Here is a 25,839-nt window from a genome sequence, read left to right as displayed (position 1 = left end):
CCAAAAAAAGGTGCTTTCAGCTCCAGGGAAAACTTTTTGGTAAGCTCACAAAGTATTACCAACTGTAAAATTACAATCCATTAGGAAATAGGGGCCTAAAGCACTATGAGACTATTTATTTAAAAAAAAGTTACCAAGTTCTTACATGAACTGCTGTATAATTTGTTAGCAAATATCCTCCTTATGAGATCTGCATGTTTTAATATCAAACACTTTATCATGGAGGAACAAAAATCAGTCAAATCAAGCTCTGCTGTTATAATCACAAGCTGCATAGTTACTTGGTGATAATGGAGAACGCATGCATATATATTAGTTTATATTTGGGGACCTCCTTTAAGAGCTGCTTTACTTCAATTTGCATAAGACAGCTGGAGAACGCAAATTTTTAAGGTACATCTGTTTTTGGGGTGTTTTCTGTGCAGGACCAAAATCTGTTCAGGATCTCATGTGATTAAAAAAATGTTTATATAACTTAAAAATTATGCTTATGCTTTTAAAAGATTAAAAATTGTCTCTTGCTTACCTGCCACCTCTGCAGTTCAGGCTTCTGTCTCTCAAGTTGCCCCTAAAACAGGAGCATTTTTCTTCCCTTTTTTTGTTCTGTTTTTTAAGTAGTGGTTTTTGTCAACTGTTAGGGGAAAATGGCCCTTGGGTCCTGAATTTGAGGCTTGAAATGTAGTGGTGATTGTAAATATTTGTGACTTACAAGCTTGTCTACATGAACATGTATGGCGTCACGAGCTGTGGTGTAAATTTATAGCTTTCTAGTGTGCTGCATGCTGATTCTGTGGACCCTGTTGTTGCACAATTAAAAAAAAAAAAAAAAAAATGACCCTGGGAACTTTTAGTGCATAGCAGCAGGCTCCACGCAGTCAGTCAATGTGCAGCCCGCAGGAATGCTGTAGATTTACACCACAGCGTGCCGCGATGTATGTGCTTTGTGTAGATGTGCCCCCAAGTTATATGCATGTCCTGTTACTGAGTTGGAATCTTGAACAGTTTATCATACAGCATTGCAAATCGTATATGGATTTCGGAAGACATAACAAAATACTTCTTCTTTAATTTATGAAAAAATGCAATCTTTCAAAAGAAGTCTATAGAAGTTTAGACATGATGTTTTTTCTTTAGTTTCATCTCAATAAAAACTAAGTAATACTGCCAAATATGAAGTCCACTAGAAAATTTGTCATTGCTATTGATCTTAAGGTGGAAGGAACTCCAGATACCACTACGATAGGCAATAGTATATAACCTTAATGTAGATTGACTTTCAGAAATGCTTCATCTTAAATTTTGATGGTTAGTACAGAAAGTCTACGGTACAAATATTCTCATGTGTCATATCTTCTCTGTACAAAGATGCACTGTTGTGTGGTAATTGAAATGACATATTCAAAACCAAAAATGTTGAAAACTACCAGTTCAAGCTCTCTTATCAAACAAAAAAGCCTCATTTTCAGTGATTATGTGGCTGAAATTAGAAGGATAACTGTTTACTAGTATAATTCACAAACTGGCATGTTTTTGCCTCTTTTCATCATCTTAACTTTTATATGAATTTAGTGTGAATTTTTTTACATGAATTGACAGGCCCTGAGTGTGAAATCCTCTTGCCACGTGAGTAGAGAATTGCAAGCTTTTTGGGAAGCCCAAGAACAACAAAAAAGCAAAATTCTCCATACTGCTTCAGCACTGAGTCAACTCTGACCTAAAGGGGCCTCTCCCATGAAGGAGAAAGTAGTTAATTCCCTATGTTTACAATCATGCTTTCCTTAGTGCCACTGCTGAGACTACAAAACCAGTGCCAGTTGGTGCCAAATTTTTGTGATGTGGCCACGTGCCCACTAGGAAACTGAGACAACCAGACTCAACTTGCATAGGTCATTGGACAACAATCAAATGGTATTTTTTAGTCACAGTTGGCCTAGACTGGATCTGAAAAGCTCTTTTATTCCAAGCCATTATGACTCCATAAGACCTTTCATTCAAAGGAATGTGCTAGTGGGGAGTTACCTTCAGACTGAAGCTTGGAGCAGCTAACCAGCACACCTCCAGCTTCACATAGGAAGTAGATTCCGATTGAGGTAATCTACAGAGGGGTGGACAGGCCGAACCTGAGTGGTGCTGTGACTCCACCACGTCGTGACCCTGCTTGGTTTGGGGACCTAGTCAAATGTGTTTTTACAGCTATTTCCAAGATTTCACATACTTTTTCAAATTCACGATTTCTGTGACCTAATTTTGGTATAGTTGGTTTCTTACAGTGGTGAGACTTCTAAAGTTGCAATCAAGGAGTTGCCTGGAAATGCCAGATGGGCACTTGCATGCAGAATAGGTTCTCGGATATTGCCTGTTGAAATTGGGTGGAGGGATGAATGGTGCTTAGGGAGGCTTTTTTTCTGTTCCTTTTTAAGTGAGCTATGAGAAGAGGATATCTGAGTTTTGCACATTCATATGTTCATGTGAAGCCTTCACTGGGAAATTATGCCTCAGAAGATTTGATTCTAGGACGGTCAATTTTGGAAACTGCTTTTTTCAAAATGAGAACTTGTACTGAAAAAAATCATTTTTTAAAAAATTTCTGGCTTTTTATGGGAAATTTCTTTTTAAATGGTCTGCTTTAATCATGTGAAATTAAATAACTTAAAATTTTTCTGTGAATTTTTTGACCAGCTGTGATTAAATGGCACTTTATAGAATAGACCTAAACATGTTCACAGCTCTCAAGTGCTTAACATTCACATGCATGTATGACATCTTAAACTTTCATCAGTAGCAACTAATAACTAATCTATTGTATGATTTCCTGCATATATGAGTAAAAGATGAAAAACAGGCTTTTCTGGTCTCTTTTCAAGGTACCTCCACCTTTTTCCCCGGCCTCCTTTTCTGGAGACTGTTTAGAAAAAATATAGAACCAAGAGCCCAAGAGCCCTAGGTCAAACTCAAAAGACAGCAGAGATTTGTCCATAGTCTTGTCCCATGAAAAGGGAGGGATTTCTGAATCCACACCTGGCAAGCTGGCCAAATACTGAAATGCTTCTTCCAATCCTCTTGAAAACTGTTTGCATCTGAAATGCTTGATTTTTATATAGAGAGCTGTGAGAAACTGGTGGAAGAACGTCCACAACTTCATGCAGAATTTTTCAACATTTCAGGAAATTCTGCCTTCTTTAAATATTGCTTTTCTACAAAACTTAAATGTTTTGCATTAAAATCATGGATACTTCAAATTTCCAACATAAAATTTTGAAGACTGCTTGTGCTCAGAATGGACTTAAAAAAAAAAAAAAAAAAAAAAAAAAAAGGAAACGAGTGAATTTTCAGTGGAAAAGGGCTTGTTCTTTTAGTTTAAAAATTAGTGTGATATTTCAGTTAAGTGGGCCCACTTCTCAAATTCTTGGCAAAAATGATTTTTCATGTGCTCTTTTCTATGTTGCACACACCTCTAATTACAAATCACCTGAACTCCCCAGATCTCCAGGAGACTTTAACGACTAAACATCTCTTTTCTGTAACAGCCCTGTCTCTCATATTTGTATTCAGGCTTGCCTTGCCCAACTGGAACAGTAGCCTAATAAGCAAGAAGGCGTCTATAGAATGCTTCTTCGCCTCTTAACAATGGGACTCTTTGAACAAACTTGCTTGGAAACAGGATTTGGAGCACAGGCATTGGGATTACAAAGTCCACCTAAGAGGATGAGTTGCATGACATGTAACTGCCTTATGATTTGGCATGCAGTTGAAACATTCTGGCTTTAGGGTCACACATTGAAAACTTTAGAATTTTATTCACAGGAGAAGTGTAAAATTGTTAAGCAAAGGAAGGTAAATGGCAAAAGAACATAATCATTCAAAATAATAATCTCTCTTCTTCCCCCTTCTTCCCTCTTCCATATTAGAGATCGGGCCTTCATTTTCGACACACGGATAATACTGTGCAGTGGCTAAGGGCAATGGAATCCATTGGTCTACCTAAGGTAAGTATTTAAATGACATGACACAATAACTGCCCATGGACAAAGTTGACTAAAACAGTGAGATTATTTTCCCCTTAATTTGCTTAAATAAAATATTGTTGAAAGCTTCAGTACTGGGAAGACCTAGTTCAGGAAATAAATCTAAAGCTTAGAAATGTTTGTTTGCTTTTAGTATCTTTTGTCTCTTGTCACCTTCCATCTGCTACTCATAGTTCCATTATTTTGTTCTATTTTCTTCCTATTTATTTCCAGTGACTTTGTTTTTAGTCTAGCCTGAATCTTCCCAGTAGATCCCATGGTGTCCTTCCATTTGATTCCCTCGTAATGATTTCTCTGGGTTTTCTTTCATGTTACTTCCTGTCCTCCTTCCCTTCTCTCTTTGCCCCCATCTTACACATTCCCTTTGCTTTTCTCTCCCTTTCTGTGTTGCCCATCAACAGTTTCTCCTGATCAAAGATATTTAATACAAGGCTGGGTGGAAGCCTTTGCTGTGGCTACTCTCTGAACAGTGCTTGGTGCCTCTCAGTCACGGAACCAATGGCACTTCTGCGCCTTTATGCATTTGCCGAGGCAGCTTGTTAGCCAGCAATGTTTCTTAAAAAGCTGTTTTACTTCTTCATATCTGTAGAACATTAACTCTTATTTCAGACCCTATTGCTTGATTTAGGCTTGTTCAGTTTATTTGGTGGCTGGCTATGTCAGTTCAACAGACATCTAACTTCTCTTACTTCCACTCTGCCTCCCTCTCTGAAAGGTTTCACTCATGTCATGTCCCCTCTGTGCCAGGGAAGGTCATGTACTAGAAGGGCCAAGAGCTTGCTGAATCTGCCACAGGTGTTGTGACATAATGATATGGAGTGTTGCCTATGACTTCCTGTGGGTACTCTGGGTTGTGAGGCACCTCATTATCACCTGCCCTTAGCATGAGGAAGCTTTGTCTGTATCTGATGGGGAGGACAGCTCCCCAACTCCACTGAACATGGGCAACATAAGCACTCCACTCTAAGCCTTGCAGGCCCTGCTGCTCTCTACAGGTTATTAGGCACACCCCAACCCTCTAGTAGAGCACCTTGACAGTGCTTGCAGTTCTAGATAGCTAATTTGTCTAGTAATGACAATTTAAAGCTATTGTAATGCAGCATCACTGTTCTCTAGAGGGCCCAGTTGGACTAATGAGAGAGTATATATTACTAGTCAGAATAACAATTCTATTCTTTATTTTTTAGATCTTTTATCCAGAGACTACAGATGTCTATGATAGGAAAAACGTACCTAAAATGATATACTGCATTCATGCACTAAGGTAACTAGTGATGGGGTGGGGGGAAGTTTAGATTTGGTGACCAACTTTCAGGCCTGTAGTTTCAAACTGGCTTCAGGTAACTGGTGTTCTTAACAAAAGTTTGTACTTTAAAACTTTAGTGTGTCATTGTCTGTTAAGTTTATTGACTTTGTTCTGGGCCATGGGTTTTTGAATACAATATAAGCCTAAATGAATTTTTATTACAGCACTATCGGGCAAATACTTCTGAAGTAGAAGTTTAAAAAAAAAAAAAAAACTACTGAAATACGTAGGAGGGCTGTTTGCATGAATCTCCCACAAACACACCATTTGGAAAGTTCATGCATTTGTGTAAAATAAAAAACCTCTTTTTAGACACCTCTCAATCTTCGGACACTAAGCAAAAATCACCTTTTTAGAGTGATGGTAACTTCCTCCAGAACCTGATTAAAATTATAGCCTATGGCAAACCACTTGAAACTGTCTCACCGTATTGATTTCCCATTTCTACAAATAAGTGCTGGTACACTTAATTAAGCTTCCATGTTAATACAATGCCAGTAGAAATGTGTTGACCAGGGGAATGAAAATGAGGCTGTGCCTTGACACCAAATGAGAACTATTGCCTTCCAAAGTGAAGACGTTGACCAGTATATACATTCTTAATCATTCATACCCCCAAATTATTTTGCCTCAGGTTTTTAAATGTGTTGGGCAAATTTCTCTTATAGATATCTAGCTAGTTTAGTTGTAATGCAGTACAAAGCCAGGGAAGTTTTGGTTACACCACTATAATGGAACTAAAAGCTTTTTCTGCCTTAAAAATTCTTCCTCTTGAGATTTAAAGTGCAAGTCTAGAACCTCTGTATCTGATGTTCTGTTCCTGGTGGTGGTGGTAGTAGTATTTGCAGACTAGACTCCTTCCTGGTTCTGTTAAGCTCTCTTGCCATATATGGAAGCCTTTTCCTTTCATAACTTTTGTTACAGTGTCAGGATTGTAAAGATGAGTTTGGGGCATAATTTAACTATTCTGTTTTGTCAGCACTCATAGCTGAGCCATTTGGCATGTCAGTAGCCCTAGGAACTACTAAATGTGCCATAGGTGAAATGTTTTACTTATAGCAGAATCATTGAAATGCTACTGCTGCTCCTGCAGTCTTGTGTAAGACGCGTACCTAATACCAGTAAATAAGGTATACATTCAAAGTTTAATGTTTTTCTTTCAAAATGCTGGGAGTTTGGCATTAGCAGTCATCTCAATTCTTTTGCAATAAGTGTTGCCATTTAAATTATTGCATTCTCAGCTCTCTGAGCTGAGGGGTGAAAACATTATCTGTTAACTGGACAGCATCGCAATGATTACATAAATACAGGAAGGTAGTCAAAAACTATGTAGCTGGTCTTTCTGTCAGTGAGTGTCTTGTGTAAGCTTGAAATGATTTCCTGAAGTGGACACATGGGGCTCTTAATATTAAGCAGCTTATAAAGAAATGGTGGGCTAAGTTCCATTCCGGTGATGTCACAATCTTTATTCAGATGTCAGATGTTCTCCAGAAAGGGGAATAGAACCAGGCTTTGAAATGGTTATATTTGCTGAAACTGAAGACTTAATCGGTTGGTGGGATTGACTAATACTTTTTACCCATATTTACTGTATCTTTTTTTTTTTTTATACATTTGCTTCAGCTTTGCATGTTGCTTGCAATAGCAGTGAATCAATTAGTATCTTCCTTCTTGAACTGTGTTTTGCAATGGTTTGGTTCTTGAGGTATTCATTTTCCCTTCTGCAGCCTGACCTTGGTCAGGACGCATGCCAAGCCATCCGAGCTGATCTGTGTAGTTTATTGGCCTTCATTCTCAATTTGTTTTCATTTCACTTAAATCCTTCTTGCTATGGTACATATCAGCACAAAGTTACAACACTCAAATCTTAAAAACAAACAAAAAACAAAATGGTACTATCGACCGGTAATTCTGTGCCATGAATTGCCCACCCTTCCTTTTGACAGCATTTAACCCTGTGCTGCTTTGACTTTATGTGTAAGACGCAGGCGTACAGTCACTGCACTCTGTCCACATTTTCTCTGACCTCTTCTAAAATGCACCGTGACCATGTGATACATTTCTCAACTGTAACTGTCTTGCAGCTTAAGCCCCAACGTCTGTCTTGCATTACACACACAGCTGCATTAAAATAACATTTAAATGTTTGAATTTGCAACATTAAAGTTAAGAAATGCCAGAATTAAGGTTGGCTATGTACCCTTAATTCATCCTCCTTGTGTATGTGCATTATGATAGTCTTTAATTACATGATCATATATTTTTCTGCAGGACCCCATATGGATTCAATACAAAAGGTGGATGGTGCTCTGGGGGTAAATCATGGTTAAGGTTAAGATTTTGTCACTGTGACTTTTACTAAAAATAACCAGCAGGTTGCAGGCAATAAACAAAAAATCATGGGACCCTGTGACCTGTCTCTTACTTTTAGTGTTTTAAAAAAAAAAAAAAAAAAAAAAGGATGGGGTGGACTTGGGGGCAGAGATAGAAATGTCAACTGGAGCCCCATGGGGGGGGGGACTGACCGCCTGAGCCCCACCGGAAGGGTGGGTGGGTGTATGGATGCACGCATGGCACAGACCGAAATCCGTGACTAAATTGTATCCTTACTCATGGTTGTACAGTGAAAAAGGCTATGTTCTGTAGGACCCTATAGCCATTTGTTTCAGAAGTTGGAAGGTATGTTGTGAATGAGGCAGGGGATTACAGAAGAGGATGAACTTCTGCCTAAGGCAACTGAACATTGCTCTGGAGTAGAACTGGATTCTACTCCTGCCTGTATTACAATCCTCCTAGGTGATGCTAGTCAAGTTGCTTGAACTAAACATTTCAGACGTGGACGCTAACTGTTGCTTGTTTTGTGAGAATTCACAATGTGAGATCCTGGTGTTGGATTTGCAGAAATGCTGAGCACTCTCAGCTGCTCCTGAAGTCGATGGGAGCTGTGCTTTAAAAGAATAATGCTAAGTAAATCAGGCTCTAGTCACTTCAAATTAAGCACCAAAATTAATAGATGTTCTTGACTTTAATCTCTCTGTGCCTTGGTACCCCATCTGTAAAATGGGATTAATACCGCCTCACAAAATGTTGTGAAAATAAAATATTGTGACGCAGTCATACTATAGTGATGAGCACTACGAAAAAGCCCATGAGGGAACACTGAATTCTATATTTGGAGCAGGGTTTGAATGGTGCCCAGTGGATAAGGTCTGTGGCCACATTTTGAACAATGAGAGAACAAAATATTGACCAACTGCTCATTAAGTGCATCCAATTAGTGCATAGAATAAGGAAGGGGTTCTGGGGGGGAAGGGGGGAGGAAATGTGATCATGTAATTAAAGACTGTACCATAATGCATATGCACAAGCAGGCTGAATTAAGGATGCTTGTGCAACCTTAATCTGGCACTTCTTAACTTTTGAGCAGTCGACTTTGCAACCGTAATAATGTTCTTTTAACATAACTTTTGATATCTATAAATTCCTAGCTTTAAAAATAAAGAAGTCCAAGTGATGGATTTTTTTTCCTCAGGTTTGTTTTTTATGTTGATACTCACATGGCTAATGAGCTGGGTTTGAACCTTTAGATCCATAGCACATACCTCTGCCACTTGAGATAATGGAGTAACTGATAGCAGTAACAACAAGGAGTCTGGTGGCACCTTAAAGACTAACAGATTTATTTGGGCATAAGCTTTCGTGGGTAAAAACCTCACTTCTTCAGATGTATAGAGTGAAAATCTGAAGAAGTGAGGCTTTTACCCACGAAAGCTTATGCCCAAATAAATCTGTTAGTCTTTAAGGTGCCACCAGACTCCTTAGTCTGTATCTACAAAAACAACAACACGGCTACCCCCTGATACTTGATAGCAGTAGTTGTTGTGACCACTTCAAGTTCCAAACTGCCTCACTTGAATTAAATGCTATGAGTATTGATTCCTGAGGCTTAGTAGGTGTACTCACTAATAAGGTTCCCAGTAAACATTTGCCCCATGAGTCATCTATTAAACTGAGTCACTCCCACACAGTAAAATGTTCCTTTAAAGCCAATTAGTTTAAATCAGTGTTCCGATGCAAGTTTGTTAATATTCACATTAAAAATTAAGTCTTATTGCGAAGAATGTGCATTAGATATGCGTGTTTTCCAGTGAATATATTCCTTAATACAAAAGAAGGCAGTTGCATTCCTGACTACCGTTGCATTTTATGTAAAAAAAAAAAACAAATGAAAAGCAAGCTCCCAGCACCACCTTGTGGTAAACTCCTCCACGCCAAGGAGAATAGAACATAGACCACATTACTCAACCATGTACAGTATAACTGTAGTTTACACAAGAGAGTGATATTTTACATTTATCGGCCACATTCCAAACCACTTCTGCTCTTTTGCAGTATTAAATATTATATAGTGGTGACTGCTAGAAAGCCAGCATTTCCCAGGCTAACATCTATGCCATTTTTTTATTGGGCACTTCAGACAAGACTGAGGGCTAGTCTATACCAGGATTGCTACAGTGGTGCAGCTGTACTGATGTAGCTGCACTCAGGGCTGGCTCTAGCTTTTTTGCCACCCCAAGCAGCAAAAAAAAAAAGGGGCGGCCGGACTGCTGAAGCCAAAAAAAAAAAAAAAAAACAACGGCAGCCGCAGGGAGCGCGTGGAGGGCAGTCAAGGCGGCTCGCAGGGGGGTGAAGGGCGGTGCCCGCCCGTGGGCAGCCAGGCGCTGCAGCCCACTCACAGCCGGGCGAGAGGGGCTCCCCCCTCTGGCCTTGGGGTGCCTCTCCCGGCCGGGCAGGCAGAGAAGGTGCTGGCTCAGCTGCTCTTTTAAAGGCGGCTCAGCCAGGCCAGGCTCAGAGCGGTGCAGGCGGCGGGGAGTGGCGCGTCCCGGGGAGCCTGGCGGCACGGTGAGCGGTGGGGATCGCTAGTTCCTGCCCCCCCGGGCCGGGGTCCATGCCCCTGCAGGGTTGGGCTGGGACTGGCGGAGCGCGGGGAGCCCGCCGGGGGCCCCCAGAGCTGCGGACCAGGCTGCCAAAGCGCCAAAAAAAACAAACAAAAAAAAACCCATGGCAAGGCGGCCGGAATGTGCCGCCCCAAGACTGGCCGAAATGCCGCCCCTTACAATGTGCCGCCCCAGGCACGTGCTTCCTCCGCTGGTGCCTGGAGCCAGCCCTGGCTGCACTGCTGTAGTACTGCTAGTGCAGGTGCTCAATGCCGACGGGGGAGAACTTCTCCCATCGATGTAGGGCTGTCCACATGGGAGCTTAGATCAGTTTAACTTATGTCACTCGGCTTTTCCACACCCCTGAGCGACTTAAATTATACCTAAGTAAGCGATAGTGTCCAAGCCCATAGTCCTGGCCTTAAAGAGGTTACAGTAAAAGCCTTTCAAAACATTACAAGGGAAGACTAACAAAGAAGCAGTTTGGGAAGACTGCTAATGCAAAGAGACTTGGGTAGTTTGGGGCTTGTTTTAGGTGAATTTTAACTTTTTTCATTAACCTGTTAAGTTATTTAATGCCTTCTTGTAAGTTGAGGATGGCAGATGGAATGATTCAGAGTTTTGGAGCAATCTGAAGACTTCCATGTGATGAGATACGATGATGGGATTGGATGCTGCAGGGACCTACTGCCTGCAGAAGAATCTGCTTCCTCTGTCCCAGTGGTGGTGGAGAAGAGGAGAGGTGGAACCAGTGGTGCCCAGTGCCCCTCGTAATTAGAACAGAAAATGTCTGTGGCAACTATTAACAGATACACTTAGTAATGTCTCCTACTGCAATTAATGGGCAACTAAAAAAAAGACAGAATATACTTGCTGCAATGTGTAGAGATGACGTGGGGGTTGGGGCGGAGGTGCTTTTTTTAAAAAAAAAAAAAGGCAAAATAGCCTCCCCCTGTTATAAATATTTAGAATTAAAGTGCCTTGTTTGAAATTTGAGATTCACCCCACACAAAAAATCACTTCCATTAATTCTGTTGCCAAAATAAATTCCGGAAACTCCTGACTTTTTACAATTAAAGGCCTTGCACATGGTCAGAAGATGTGAATTTACTCAGCTGTTATCCAGATGGCACTATATAGCTTTAAGGATAATTAGTATGGGTTTTCTTGCTACACCAAAATGAAAACAATGGTTCCCGGAGAGCACTCAATTGCACTGAACTCATTTCAGCTCTCTAAAAGCATGAGAGCACTGAGGAAGCTGAAGAGTTTGGTTGGGCTTTTTGAGGGGCTATTTGAGGTTGAAATACTGAGCGCGCTCTCTCAACATTAAATATGCTTAGTCTTAGGAAAATTGAGATGAACCTTTTTCTTTAACTAAAAACATGTGGATTCTGCAAACAGTATTCCTAAGTTTGAATAGTGCATGTGAAAAGGACTACTATGTCTTCAATGCAGTGTCCAGGCTTGGATTTGAAGCTGAATGTTGGAAATACCATCCAATATTTGCTAGTTACTGCATTCCAGCTTATATGGAACATTCCTTCACCTGTTACTATTTATATGGATCCAATAATATCTAAATTTCCTGTTGCAATACATAAACCAATAAAACAATAGAGTGATCCCAAATTGTAATTATTAGTTATAAAAACTTTCACTTAATTTTCATGTCATGGGATTCCTGATAGACTAGCTTTTGAGTTTCACTGTACTAATTCTGTATTTTAAAGGGCTATTTTGTATGAATCCAGTATCAAGGATTTATCTTTGTGTACACCTTTCCCTTTCCATATACTGAAATATTTCAGCACAGGCAACAAGTCTTGCACTCCATCTGTGTCCTGTCCCCATCTTAGAGAGCTCCTTGGAATATCTACATCTTTTGAAGATTACTTCTCCCTTTCTATGCTCAAACAGTTTACGATGCACCATAGAAAATAGTCTGATAGTAAAATTTATCCCATATCTGTCCACAGAAGTCAATAGTTAAAGATGAGTTTAATGTAGTAACATTCTAATTACGTTGATCATCATATAAGCTTCAATTTGATTCTACAAAAAGCAGCATTTTATTGAATATGCAAGTCTCTGGCATTGTGACTTTAGTATTTTTCTTCTTTGCAGTTTATATCTGTTCAAACTAGGTATAGCACCACAGATCCAGGATTTACTGGGAAAAGTAGACTTTACAGGTAAGTCGGTTTTAATTAGTCATATTGTAGATAATCTATTGCATCAATAAAACCTGCTAATATTACTGTTTCTAACAACCTACTCTCTATAATGTGAGTTTTTCCCTCTCCCAACATTCTGCACACATCCTAATTGAAGTGATTGGGAGGCTGCTATTTTTAATGAATGTCAGACTTTGAAAAATGGTGGGGAGGGAATTTACATGGCACCTTTGTTACGGCTTTGAAACTGAGATTCTAGCAAAATAAAAAAACTACTAAGTTAACCAAGCCTTAGCTTTTTAAATTATATAAATTTTAGCTGAGAGTGCTCATGAAGTCCTGAGAACTTTATTCTTTTAATCATTTCCAACTTTCCTTTTTTAATATATAAATAGAGGAGGAAATCAGTAACATGCGAAAGGAGTTGGAGAAATATGGTATACAGATGCCGGCTTTTAGCAAAATTGGTGGTATTCTGGCCAGTGAGTTATCAGTGGATGAAGCTGCATGTAAGTCATCTTTACCATGTTTTCCACCTAATATCTGAATTGACCGTTTTTGCATAAGCTGTTGATGGTTTTGAGAGTCATTTCATTTAAAATATTACTTGGAAGTAACAGTTGTAGTTAGTAGTAATTTTGATTCCTTGTCTAAATTACCATCATTTCCCATATTTTCTACCTTTAATAACTGTCAAGATGTGCACATCTTGACTGAGTAACTGTTAAGTTATTGTCATGAGGGTTTTTTGCTTTTTGTCTTAGAGCTCTTTGGAGCAGGGAATTGTACCTTCTTATGTCTGTCTGGCAAAAATAAATGTTCATAATTCTTTTATTAACAATACAGATATCTAGCCTTGGGCAAATTGGTTAACCTCTCTGCATTTCAGTTTTTGTGTGAAATGGTATAGGCCAAAATCTTCTAACAAATTCCTAAAGGTAAAATGTGGACTATAACATATGCCTATATTTAACTTCAGACACTTGTTAGAAGAATTTCGCCTATACCATTTCAGAGATACAAAACGGAGAACAGAGACGTTAATTGTCTTGCTCAAGCCATATAAGTGAACCAGTGATAGAATGAAGAATAGAGCTAGAGGTTCTTCAAATGGCTCTGCATAATTCTATATCTGGGTGCTGCTCCACCTTATGCTGCCTTGCAATGGAACAGTCTTCTAGCTGTGTCAGCTGAAGTGCTGCTCCTCCCCTCAGCATTACATTGTTCTGAAAGTGAGGCTATATAGGGGACGGAGCGCCCTCACCACGCAGTTCCTTCCAACCGAGTGCCATGACCAGATGTGAACCTCTAGTTTCTTTGGAATCAGAGCCTCTTTCTTCTTAGATAGTTAGCATTACCTGTTAGTGATTTCTTTTCAGGCCTGTGTTATGGTGGAACTTCAAAGCAGAAAAGGCTGGATTTTAAGAGGTGCATTTCCTGCCCGGGCAGTGCGTCAAATGCCAAGGAGAAAGATGTTTGCCTTCTGGTTGTTTGATCTGTAGGACCTGTACTCGCAGATCCAGAAAGGATACGGAGACTCATTTACAGCTTCATCTCCTGAAGGAAGCCCTTGAGCCTAGGCCAGACTCTCTGATTCTGAGCAACTCACCGGTCCAGGGTTGAAAAATCTAGTCTCTTCACCAGTTGGCACCAACAAAGGACTGGATCTGATCCCTCAGTTAAGCCTCTGAGGCTACACATGGCTGAACCGAGGGCCACCTGGTAAGAGACCACTGCCCCAGTTCCGGAAGAGAGAGAGTTCAGCTATCTTCACCGGTGCTGTGCCTCATGCCTCACAGTTCTCTGATCCTGGTGGAACCCCTCAGCTTCAGGACCAGGATGAGCTTCAGCATCCCCTTCCAGATCTAGGAAGATAGACTCCATCGATGCACCAGAACTGGGGTCATCAGTGCCTTTTGGTGTTGTGACAGTTGGCCCTGAAAAGAGAGGCATAAGGACAAAGGGACTGTTAGTAGTGCTGGTTCCCGTGCATTAGACCTATCTGATTCAGACAAGGTGTCTACAGCACAAGGTGTCTACGGTACTGAAATACAGACTTGGTCTGTGTGACGGGTTGGATCACAGAAACCCCCTTGGGGCTGCCAACTGATGTGCCAAGACTACTACTTCCCCTCCTTTCCCTGCCAGCTTGGGACTTCAGCATCCTATCTTGTTGAGCCAGACACGCCCGTCTGCTCCAACACAGACCCAGGGTCTGAACCACGTGCCCCAAAGATGCAGATTTACCTAAAAGCAATTTAAGAAGTGTTCCTGTCTTTAACAGACCCCAATGGGGTCTAAAACCCAAATAAATCCGTTTTACCCTGTATAAAGCTTATACAGGGTAAACTCATAAATTGTTCGCCCTCTATAACACTGATAGAGAGAGATGCACAGCTGCTCCCCCCCCCCCGGTATTAATACATACTCTGGGTTAATTAATAAGTAAAAAGTGATTTTATTAAATACAGAAAGTAGGATTTAAGTGGTTCCAAGTAATAGCAGACAGACCAAAGTGAATTACCAAGTAAAATAAAATAAAACACGCAAGTCTGAGTCTAATACAGTAAGAAAACAGAGTACAGATAAAAACCTCACCCTTAGAGGAATTCCAGTAAGCTTCCTTTTACAGACTAGTCTCCTTCTAGTCTGGGTCCAGCAATCACTCACACCCCCTGTAGTTACTGTTCTTTGTTCCAGTTTCTTTTAGGCATCCTTGGGGATGGAGAGCTAGCTCTTTAGCCAGCTGAAGACCAAATGGAGGGGTTTCCCAGGGATTTAAGTAGACATTCTCTTTTGGGTGGAGACCCCCTCCTCTCTCCTATGCAAAGTCCAGCTCCAAGATAGTTTTGGAGTCACATGGGCAAGTCACATGTCCATGCATGACTGAGTTTCTTACCAGCCAAGCCGCATTCCTGGGAAAGCTCCGATGTGGATAAGTGTGTTCAAGTTCATTGTTGGCTTAAGTGGTTCTTGACTGGGCACTTAATTTGCACATTCCTTTCTCAAGAAGCTGACCAAATGCTTTACTAGGGATACTTAGAAATACAAGCAAGTATACAGCCAATATTCCTAACGTCAAGTACCAAAATGATACATGCATACAAATAGGAGGAATGTATTCAGTAGATCATAACCTTTACATAGATATGATACATGGCATATGTAGCATAAAACATATTCCAATTATATCTCATATGCATTCATAAGCATATTCCCATGAAGCCTTATGGGGGGCACTGTCACAGTCTGCCCTCCGCATCAGTAATGAGGGAGCTGGACTTGTGTATAACACTGGATCCAATATCATCTCAATTGTCAGTTCCACTGTTGGTTCCTGCTTCGGCTTCCATTTCAGATCCAGCTACATCATTGGTTCCAGAAAGTGCTATCACCATGGCAGCCCAGGTTTGCCTCCTGACATATTGGAGCAGAGTCTGAAATGCAAGAGCTTGAAGAGGTGGCATGTTTCTCTGATTCCAAGCTCCTCTTTTTCATCTCCTGCTAGGAAGAAGAGACTAGAAGATATTGAGTCTCTTTTTATGGATCCCTTTATGATCTCTCCTCTTAGGACCCCTGCAGGGTTTCCACAAAGAGCTGGTTCCACCATATCTCCCACTGGGCCTCTTGTTCCTGGTTCATTCTATCTCTGATCTGGATTTCTATCAAGAAAAATAGAGGAAGAATGCAAAGACTGATAGTACGCTTTGGACATCCCTTTGGCCCTCCGATGCCCAACGTTTTCCCAAATTCTAGTTAATGGGGAGACTGGCAGTCCTGGGGCCCATGAACTTATTGGGGGCCACCTCAGGAACTTTTCAGCTACCTTTTGCATAGATAGAGGGGTAATGTCTCAACTACTAAGGATTTGGCAGCCCAGAGTTCCTTGAAATTGATTCTTCCTGATCCGCTGACTTTTCAGGCAATTATGCCTAAAGTTTTGTCCAAGGGAGAAGATGGAGTAGCTCTCCTTTTTGAACAGGAGCAGATGGGTATGGATTATAAACCAGATCTGTCACCCAAAGAACATGTGGCTTCAGCATCCCCCTCCACCTGAGAACACTATGTAGTTCCACAGTCCGAGGTACCACATACTTTCCACCTTGAATCTGCTTGAAGTGCCTGTGAAAGAGACTTCCCATTCAGTATTCAATTATCCTTGGTGCTACAGTTAAGAGTAGGATATCCTTACCCATCTTGGATGTACTGTTACAGCCTGCTAGATCAGTTTGTGCCCTTCTGCATCTGGTCAACTCCAGAGAAGGTGGACAAACTGTACCAGATACCCTCTGACATTTTTTTTTCTTGCTTTCAAACCATCCTGTGCCTAATTCCCTGGTGATTGGCTGCTACAGTAATAGGGCAAAATCTGGACAAAAACACTTCACACCAGCTGATAAAGAAGGCAAAAATCCAACTTGCTGGGGAGAAAGGTGTTCTCCTCATCCCTTGGTATTATGGGGGCAAATCATCAAGTGTCAGGATGACAGGAGGAAGGTTGGCTAAACTTCCTTCTGAGCCTCCTGTGATGCTTCAAACTCCTATGCAAGAGCATTGGCATCTACTATGCCCTTAGGAGACATGCATGGCCTTGTTCCTCATCCCTAGCTATGACACCAGATTGAAGAGAGGACATCTGCTTTAAAGGTGAAGGTCTGTTTAGTGAAAAAGCAAACACATTTTTGGAAAAATGTGAAGGTCATGAGATTGACACCTCGTTCTCTCTGCCTAATTTCCTCCGCAATAAAGCGAGCCTCCACTCCCTCCTTTCTGGTAGCAGATGCAGTCCTTCCTTATCCTATTTTTCAACAGATCAGACACAGCAGCAGCAGGCAGTTTCTCAGTCAGTATAGAAAAAGGCCTTTCACACAAAGGTCTAAACCTAAACAACTTGCTTCCTCCTCGTGCAACCTCAAGCCCTGGTTTTGATGAGATGATACACAGTCAAGAACCAGTCAACCAGGACTGAACTATCCCTGTATTTGGAGACAGGCTAGCCCAGTTCGTCAGTCTTTGAAGGCAAATTGCCTTCGACCAATGGTCTTACAGATCATCAAAAGGGGTTATGCCATACAATTTGAAAGATTGCCTCTCCTCACTCCCACCTACCTTATTGTTTCAGGGACCCCGTTTATGAGGCAATTCTTATAGTAGAAGTGAAAAAATAGCTTCTGATAGGAGCAGTTGAGGAGGTTCATGAATTCTTGAGGGGTCAGGGTTTTTATTCCCTCGGTTTTCTGGTATGGAAGAAAGATGGGTGGTTTCAGCAGATACTAGACTTAAAGGCATTAAACGGGTACATTTGGAAATATTGGTTCCGTAAATTGGCTCCAGCTACCATAATCCCTTTGTTGTTGGTCATGAATTGATTCTTGGCTCTCTAAGACATGTATTTTTATACTTAAATTCATCAAAATCATCGCAAGTGCCTTTGATTTGTGGTGGCCATATGCTGCTTTCAGTATCAGGTGTTCCTGTTTGGCCTTTCCATGGCTCCCAGAAATTTTACAAAATGCCTCTTTGCAGTAGCGGATCATCTGAGGAATCAGGTTTTGTTTGTTTGTTTGTTTGTTTGTTTTTTACACTTAGTTAGTCGATGGGCTACTGAAGGTCTCTGTGCACGAGGGTCTGTTAAACCATATTGTCTTCATGAAAAACCTTTTCAGATCTAGGGCTCTTACTCAATTGTCCGAAGTTGATCCTCTGCCCTTCACAGAGGTTTCCTTTTATAGGTGAAACTTAGTTATTTGTAAGGCACTAAAAAGATTTCCAAGTATTTAACTCTAAAGTAATATCATGACAAGTTTGTTCTATAATTAACTTAGTATTTTAAAATTTGGGTCTGAGAATTTTAAAGTTTGAGTAAAACTCTTTTTGGGGTCTTATGGTAGCCTACATGACCCCATTTGCCTATCTGAGAATGAGATGTATGCAGCACTGGATGTCTGTTCTACAGAACAAGTCAGTTGTTGATCACCATGCCTTAGACTATCATAACCCCCCTAGATTGTGGTCAGTCAAAATGACTGCTCAGGGGCGTACAGTTAAATCCTCTGGGACCATCCCAGTCAGTGAGTTCAGATGCATCAACCAAGGGCTGTGGGGGGGCACGGTGCACTGGAATTATTTGACAACTCAAGGGCACCGCTCTGCTTAGGAGAAAACCCTGCACCTCAATGTATTGGAATTAAGAGATGTTCATCTGGCTCTCAAGTTGTTACTCCCCCACCTGCAGGGGAGGGTTGTACAAGTGATTACAGACAATACATCAGTAATGCATTCCACTGACAAGCTGCCGAGGGTGGGGGTTTGCAGTATTCACTCCATCACTCCACCCTACTATGTGCAGAGATACAAGGCTGTGGAATTGGTGTATTTTATCATGTCATTTACCTGTGGCTCTGCATCTAGCATTGGTGCAGCTGCGCAGATATGAATTTGTAGTGTAGACCTGCCCTGAGAGTGCTCTAGCTGACCTTGCTAGAAGATTATTCTACCTCAAGGCACCACGAGATGGTGCAGTTACCCATAAGTGTGAATATGCAGGGCTGTTTCTAAGAACTCTGCATACAGGTAAGTAACCTTCATTTAAGTTTACACACACAAGGTAGAAAATTTTGGCTAACGTAGTTAAGATGAAGCTTAGTTATTTGTAAGGCACTAAAAAGATTTCAGATTATTTAAGTGCAATGTAATATGACAAGCTTAAATTTTAAAACTTTCAGACCCTAATTTAAAACACTCTTTCCTACATTCATATTGGCTTGTTCTGTGTATTTTGGTACATGTTGTAACTAGTTTGCACACGATTTTGCAAATGTAGCTTTTAAAATATAATCTATAGGGAGGGGGGAAAAATCTGGGTATGTCAGTCTATCAGCCTTACACGTTTTCTGAGGTTTAGTTACTGTCAACCCGGTTCGATTTTTTTTTTTTAACAGTAAATTTCCTTCCTCCCCTGGAGATAAAAGGGCCATAACTTCCTTTCCCAAAAGCTTTTTATAAAGTGTATTCTTTTTCTCTTAATTCTGAGGCATGTTTCTTAAATTCTATGAAGTAATCTTTCCTGATGCTGGCTTCTGTTCCCTAGGCTGGGAATGGGCTGCAGAGCAGCCCATTCTGGCCAAGAAGAGGAAGTAGTTGCTGTTAAATGGAAACCTCTGACAAATTAAGTCTATTAACAAAGTTAAGTGTCTAGTATCATAGGGGTAGCCGTGTTAGTCTGGATCTGTAAAAAGCGACAGAGTCCTATGGCACCTTATAGACTAACAGACGTATTGGAGCATCTGTTAGTCTGTAAGGTGCCACAGGACTCTGTCGCAAAATTAAGTTGGAATTTAATTGCGTTCTTAGGAGAGGGAGAGTGGCTAATGTGGTGCTCCAAGGTTTAGTATGCAAAAGTGTGGTGGGGGGAGAAATGGAAAGATATTCAGGGCTCAGACATGGATGGTGAGGGCTCTTGTGCTAATGGAAGATCATAAATGTTAGAGACTGAAAAGACCAATTAAGTCTCTTTCCTATTAATGCTGGATTATTTCTCTGGAGAAGATTTTTCTAGTATTTCTTTTATCCAGACTATTTTAAAGTTAAGTGGAGCTTCCACTTCTTTGCTCGGGAACTAGTTCACAAGTGAACACATACACTGTCTTGCTAATATTGAACCTAGCTTTTTCTGTAGTTTCTTATTAATTCTAACTTGTATGCCATTGAACCATTTGTGTATACATCCTTCAAATACATGTTTTCCCCTCTATCCTCTCAAACAAATGATGCAAATTTAGCTCTTCCCTTTCCTCGTGAGTCCCAATCTCTCCTTGACAACTTCTAAAGTTGGTTTAGCTGGTCTGAGAGGTAGGGACTGTTGTGAGCATCTAATCAGACTGCACAACACTGCCCATAGAACTTTGTCCTGGGCTTCCCACATTCTGCCCATAACTTCTGGTTGAGCTAGAGCAGGGGTCGGCAACGTTTGGCACGTGGCTCGCCAGGGTAAGCACCCTGGCGGGCCGGGCCAGTTTATTTACCTGCTGACGCGGCAGGTTCGGTCAATCGCGGCCCCCACAGGACGCGGTTTGCCGTCCCGGGCCAATGGGGACGGCAGGAAGCCGCGGCCAGCACATCGCTCGCCCGCACCACTTCCCGCCGCCCCCATTGGCCCGGGATGGCGAACCACGGCCAGTGGGGGCCGCGATTGGCCGAACCTGCCGCGTCAGCAGGTAAATAAACTGGCCCGGCCCGCCAGGGTGCTTACCCTGGCGAGCCACGTGCCAAACGTTGCCGACCCCTGAGCTAAAGCATATTTTTTCAGAAAGAGATCCAATCTGCGTTTAAAGATTTCAAGTGGTGGAGAATCTACCATGTCCCTAGGTAATCTGTGTTCAGGGAAACTGCACATGTATCCTCTTTCTTCCAGCCCCCATGGCCCACTCCAGTTCTCCTAGTCAGGTCTCGGGTCTCTAGCTGTCCTGCTTGTATGGTGTATTTCTGAAAAATACAGTAATATAAGGGAGCTGTCACTTATGACTATAAAAGATGCCCTAACTGTTAACGGAATAAAAAACTGCTAAAAACAGGTATGTGCCTGTGACGTACCCAGGGTACAGTCCGGACTAATGAGTAGCTGTCACCCCTGCCCTCTACCCTGGGGTGCCTTCTATACTGCTTTGCTGCTGTAGCCTCCAGTCTGGACTGCTCACACACCACAGTCACCAGCATACAAGTCACTCCCAGTTATGTCTCGGTGTGTGCTGAAGCCAGCCAGCCACACCTGGGCTCTTACCAGACTTGGTTGCAGGGTGACCCCCAACACCCCCCCACAGTCCTAGATTTCCCCCCCAGAAACATGTCATGTACTGCCCAACCCTCTCCTGGACAATACAAGCGTATATAAAGTCCATCCTTTTATTAGTAGAAATGATATGCATATGTCTTGTTACCCCAAATGGAGTACCCCAAACACTTCAATTCAAACACACTGGATTAGATAAAACAAGTTTATTAACTACAAAGAGAGGTTTTAAGAGAGGCGTTGAAGCCAGAAATGGTTGTAAGAAAAATAAAAGATAAAATGCAGCTCGTGCCTAACTTAAACTGTGGTAAATTCAAAGCAAAGTTTTTCTCACCAAATGCTCTCAGCAGTCTGACCAAACTTCTTGGGTCAGAACCCTTCTCCAGTTCAATGGCTATTTCCTTTGTTCCTTCTGGTGCACTGAACCAATGGGCAGGGCGGGGTGGGGGGAAGAGAGAGAGGTGCCTTGGAGTGTCTGCCCCTTCTTTTTATAGTCCTGTCTCCCCTTCAAGGAGCATTTCCAGCTGGGAGCAAGGCGACAGGCAGGCTGTGTGGAAGGGAACTCCATGCTGTTTCTTTGCTAAGATGTAGATTTTTTTGCTGCTGCCAAAGAATGGCCGTGTAGCAGGTAATGGTTCATCAGAGTTGTTTACACCTGGCTGAGGCATCAGCTTGCCCTTTGTCTCTGAGGAACTGGTTTGGCCACTCCCCAGACTTATCTGGAAAATGTACTTTTAGTCATGATCTGTTCTGTTTATAACTTCACATATAATGCTGCTATGTGCATTTTGCCATATTCTTGATTAGCAAATTGCTTTTAAATATCTCACAAGGCATAGTTTGTACAAGTATTATCACAATAGTGTATAGGGTGTGGACATGGGTACGTTCTGTCACAGTTCCCTTCCCCCCCCCCCCCAAAACCCATGACATCTTATGCATAGAGCTAGCTTTGTTCAGTATGTTTGTATTATACCCTTGCTTTACCTAAATAGAAGTAGTATTGGTGGGTGCTGGTGGGGAGATAAATGGATGTAATCAATCCATGATACAGGAGGCATTGTACCTTGGTATCTGCTGTTATATGTTTAATTTCAGAATAATTTGGGTTGGGAGGAACTTCTAGTGGATCATATGGCATACTGAGTGACTTTCACCACTCATACCAAGAGTAGCTCTGCTAAAGTCAATGGTTACACCACTGTAAAACCAGTGTGAGAGGAGAATTAGGAACTATTTATTTTGGTCTTTTTTTCTTTGAACTAGTTTTAGTTACGACTATCCTGTAACTTTTACCAATCTCTTACTTGTTTATCTTTCTGCTATCTTGAACAGTCTGTGGCCACAAAACAAAAGATGAGCACTGGAACTTCTACACAAACCTTTTTTCACAAGGCTATGTAATGTGAAGAAGGTTTAAATCCAGGACTTCCATCATGACCAGAGAGCTTTTTTTAAGTGCTATTTCTGTTGTTGAAATAAGATGACAAAATACTCTTCAAACCTCTGCAAATTTAGACACTATCCTGTCCTATACTGGTGATTACAGCTACATTCTTACTTTTCTGTACATTGGAGAGTCCCAAAAAGTTAAACTATGGTGAAACATGATCAAATACAGTGGAACCCCGATTATCCAATCTAGTTGGGACTGGGGCCAGATTGGATAACCAAAAATTCAAATCAACTGGAGAATGGGTGGTGGGGGCTGACAGTCGAAACGGGGTTCTACTGTATAATATTCTTTAAAGCAATAAATGAAGCCTTGAGAACAGAGAATTGGTAACCCTAATTTTTGTGTGATCCAAAAGTACTTTCTCATTGGCTCTTCTTTTTAAAGTTTTGGATCTTATCCACCTCTTTCAGTGCATGCTGCAGTCATTGCAATTAATGAAGCTATTGAGAAGGGAGTAGCAGATCAAACACTTATAACTCTGAGAAACCCAAATGCAATGCTGATGAATGTGGATGAGGACCTTGCACAGGAATATCAGAAAGAACTCCTGGAAGCTAAAAGGAGAAAAGAGGAGAATGCAAGTCTGAAGGTACTGAAACATATTTGGATTTTATTAACATTCTTAATAAGTTTGGTATTGCTGTATTAAAAAACGTGCGTGCAAACTTTTTAAAAGGATTCTTCTAGGATTGCGTTAATAAGCTAGTGTATTCAAGATAAACTAGGTGAATGATTGTCACTATAGAAGATTGATCACAATGGTCCCTTTGGTCTTGGAATCTATGGAATAAACAGGCTGGAGGCAAACGTGTACAGGTATTTTGTGATTGTACACATAACCCATGAATGTATTTGAGACGTGTAAGGATTATAAAATTCTTCTATTTTAGAATCCAAAAGATGCTCATTTTTCTCCTTTACGTACTGTGTCGAAACAAAGTTTGTTAACCAAAGGTTTATATAAAAACTTAATGTTTTAAGGTACCTTTTTCTGGGAGTAAAACATAATTATTAAGTATAGCATTCTATTGATAGAATTTTCCATTAATACAAAATTGCACTTGCATCATTCATTTCACAGTAACAGTTTCAATTTGAGAAGACAGGCTTTGATCAAAATATACACAACGCTTTACAATAAGCAGAGGATGCTTTAAATATAACTCTTGTTCTAGGGAGTGCAAATCTTCCTATTGTGGTTGATAAAGTTTTAACCACTCATACTACAATGGCTATTCTACCATCTGAAAGTATCTTTGTGTTCCACTTTGTGAACCAGTAAGGATTTTGTTTTTAGAATGGCTCAATTTCAGAAGAGGAAAGAGATGTGTATGAAGAATTGCTGACACAAGCCGAGATCCAAGGCAATATCAATAAGATCAACAGTAAGTAATTCTAGTTTCTTATGGAAATGGGCACATCATACCTACCAGTTATGTATGTATTTGTGTCAAATTCCAGACAAAGACATAAATTTACTACTTTTACAGAAATAGCTTTTAAAGGTGGCAAATGTTTGTCAGTGTTACAATGGTTACTTTCAGTGTTGTGGGGCATCTTGCTGCTTTTTTTCCATTATTAATCTTTTGGGATAATATCTTTTTTTGTTCTTGTTGCTGATATCAGACTCTTCAGTTCAGAAGCCGGTTGGTTTCACCTGCTTTATTTCCTTATGTTTCTGTCAGTTCCCACTAGCTGCAGAATACTGTAAATTTTGACCCCTCTTTTTAGATAGACGAGATTCAGACTTAGGCCCTGACCCTGCAAATGGATGAGTGTGGAAGAACCCTTATGCCTGCATGGAGTCCCTGTGGACTCTGTTTGAGGCTCTTGTAGGATTGGAGCCTTAAAATATAACCCTCTGCTGGATAAAAACTGTAACTGACTGGCTTGTATAAAGAGAGGTAGATACAAGCAGCAATTCAAATTTTTTTTTTTGCGCAAAAAATGTTTTTGCAGTTTGTAAGCGTTGTTTTCCTTTCAGTTCACGTAGCTTTAGTCCAAGTGAATGAGGCTATTGACAGGCAAGATGAAATGGCATTGATGGCAGGTTTGAACCGTCCTGCTTTGAGCTTGTCTGGAGTTCTGCAGCAAAATTCCTCATGGTACCTAGCACAATTGTGTGACTGTAAAGAGCAGAGAATGCAGGTAATTGAATGTAATGTATGCTAGTATGACACTTGAGTTTTCATTTTTCTCTGCTTAAAATAGAAGTGACATCATCCTGAACTCTGTAGCCTGAACTCTACTGTTTTATGAAACAGTAAAGAATTTTGTAAAGTATTTTAAATGAATATTTTCCTAAACAATACAAAACTAGATGCATTTGCTTTAAAAAGCATGATGCATTGGTAAAAAGCTGCTAAATGACAGATAAAGGGAATATATGTATATGTGTATATAAATCCCTTAATACAAAGCTCATCTTGGGAACTAAACTTCTTACGAGTTTAGTATAGCAAAAAGGTAATGTTGACATAAACAATGGTGAATAAAGACCATTATAGAGAACATCTGGATTAAGGCAAAAATCTGTAATTTGAAAAGTGAGTCGGAAGTTTATGGAAAAACAAACACTATTCTTCAGTATGCCATTGTATTTGGTATTCAGCCAACATCATGGTCAATTCATAGTGGAATATTTTCCCTTCCCCTGCAAATTTAAAAAGCATAATGAAGTCTTTTTTTGTCTGATCTGTTAGCTAGCAGGGGTTCCAATTTTGCTCGACAAAAGTGAGATACAGAAAGAAGTTAGTGTTGCCAATGAGGAAGCTGAGGCTCTCAAGCTTAGTGAGTAAATGTTTTAATACTTGTTTTCATAATCACCATTTCATTACTCTTAATCAAACTGAAGAACTAAATCCACCTTTTTTGCATGCAAACAAGGTTTCTTTATAAATTGAAACCACATTGCATTTTATTTTTGCTACTGCTCTTTTCAATGTCACAATTGCCAAGTCACCAATCTGTGCCACTTTAGACACACATTATTTTATCTGAAGTAGCTAACGCTTTTCTTGGCTGAATATTTTCAGCTACTAGTGGACATACATGGCTAAAACGGAACATAATGCATGGCTTGTGTAAATAGACTTTTTTTTGAATAGTCTTAATCTCTCTCAAAAGGAAATTTTATTTATATCTTCTCTG

General features: G+C 40.7%; 1 protein-coding gene across 1 annotated transcript in view; it reads left to right on the top strand.

The window, feature by feature from the left end:
* The window catches only part of IQGAP2 (IQ motif containing GTPase activating protein 2), a 105,773-nt gene that overhangs the window by 582 nt on the left and 79,352 nt on the right, over positions 1-25,839 (top strand). The window contains exons 2-7 of the mRNA XM_065407024.1: positions 3,909-3,986; positions 5,213-5,289; positions 12,396-12,463; positions 12,841-12,954; positions 23,100-23,278; positions 23,987-24,074. Of these exons, the coding sequence (XP_065263096.1) occupies positions 3,909-3,986; positions 5,213-5,289; positions 12,396-12,463; positions 12,841-12,954; positions 23,100-23,278; positions 23,987-24,074 (604 nt within the window). The remainder of the gene's footprint in view (positions 1-3,908; positions 3,987-5,212; positions 5,290-12,395; positions 12,464-12,840; positions 12,955-23,099; positions 23,279-23,986; positions 24,075-25,839) is intronic.

Source organism: Emys orbicularis, chromosome 6, assembly GCF_028017835.1.
Source record: "Emys orbicularis isolate rEmyOrb1 chromosome 6, rEmyOrb1.hap1, whole genome shotgun sequence".
Taxonomy (NCBI): Eukaryota; Metazoa; Chordata; order Testudines; family Emydidae; genus Emys; species Emys orbicularis.
This window is presented reverse-complemented; position numbering and strand designations above follow the sequence as displayed.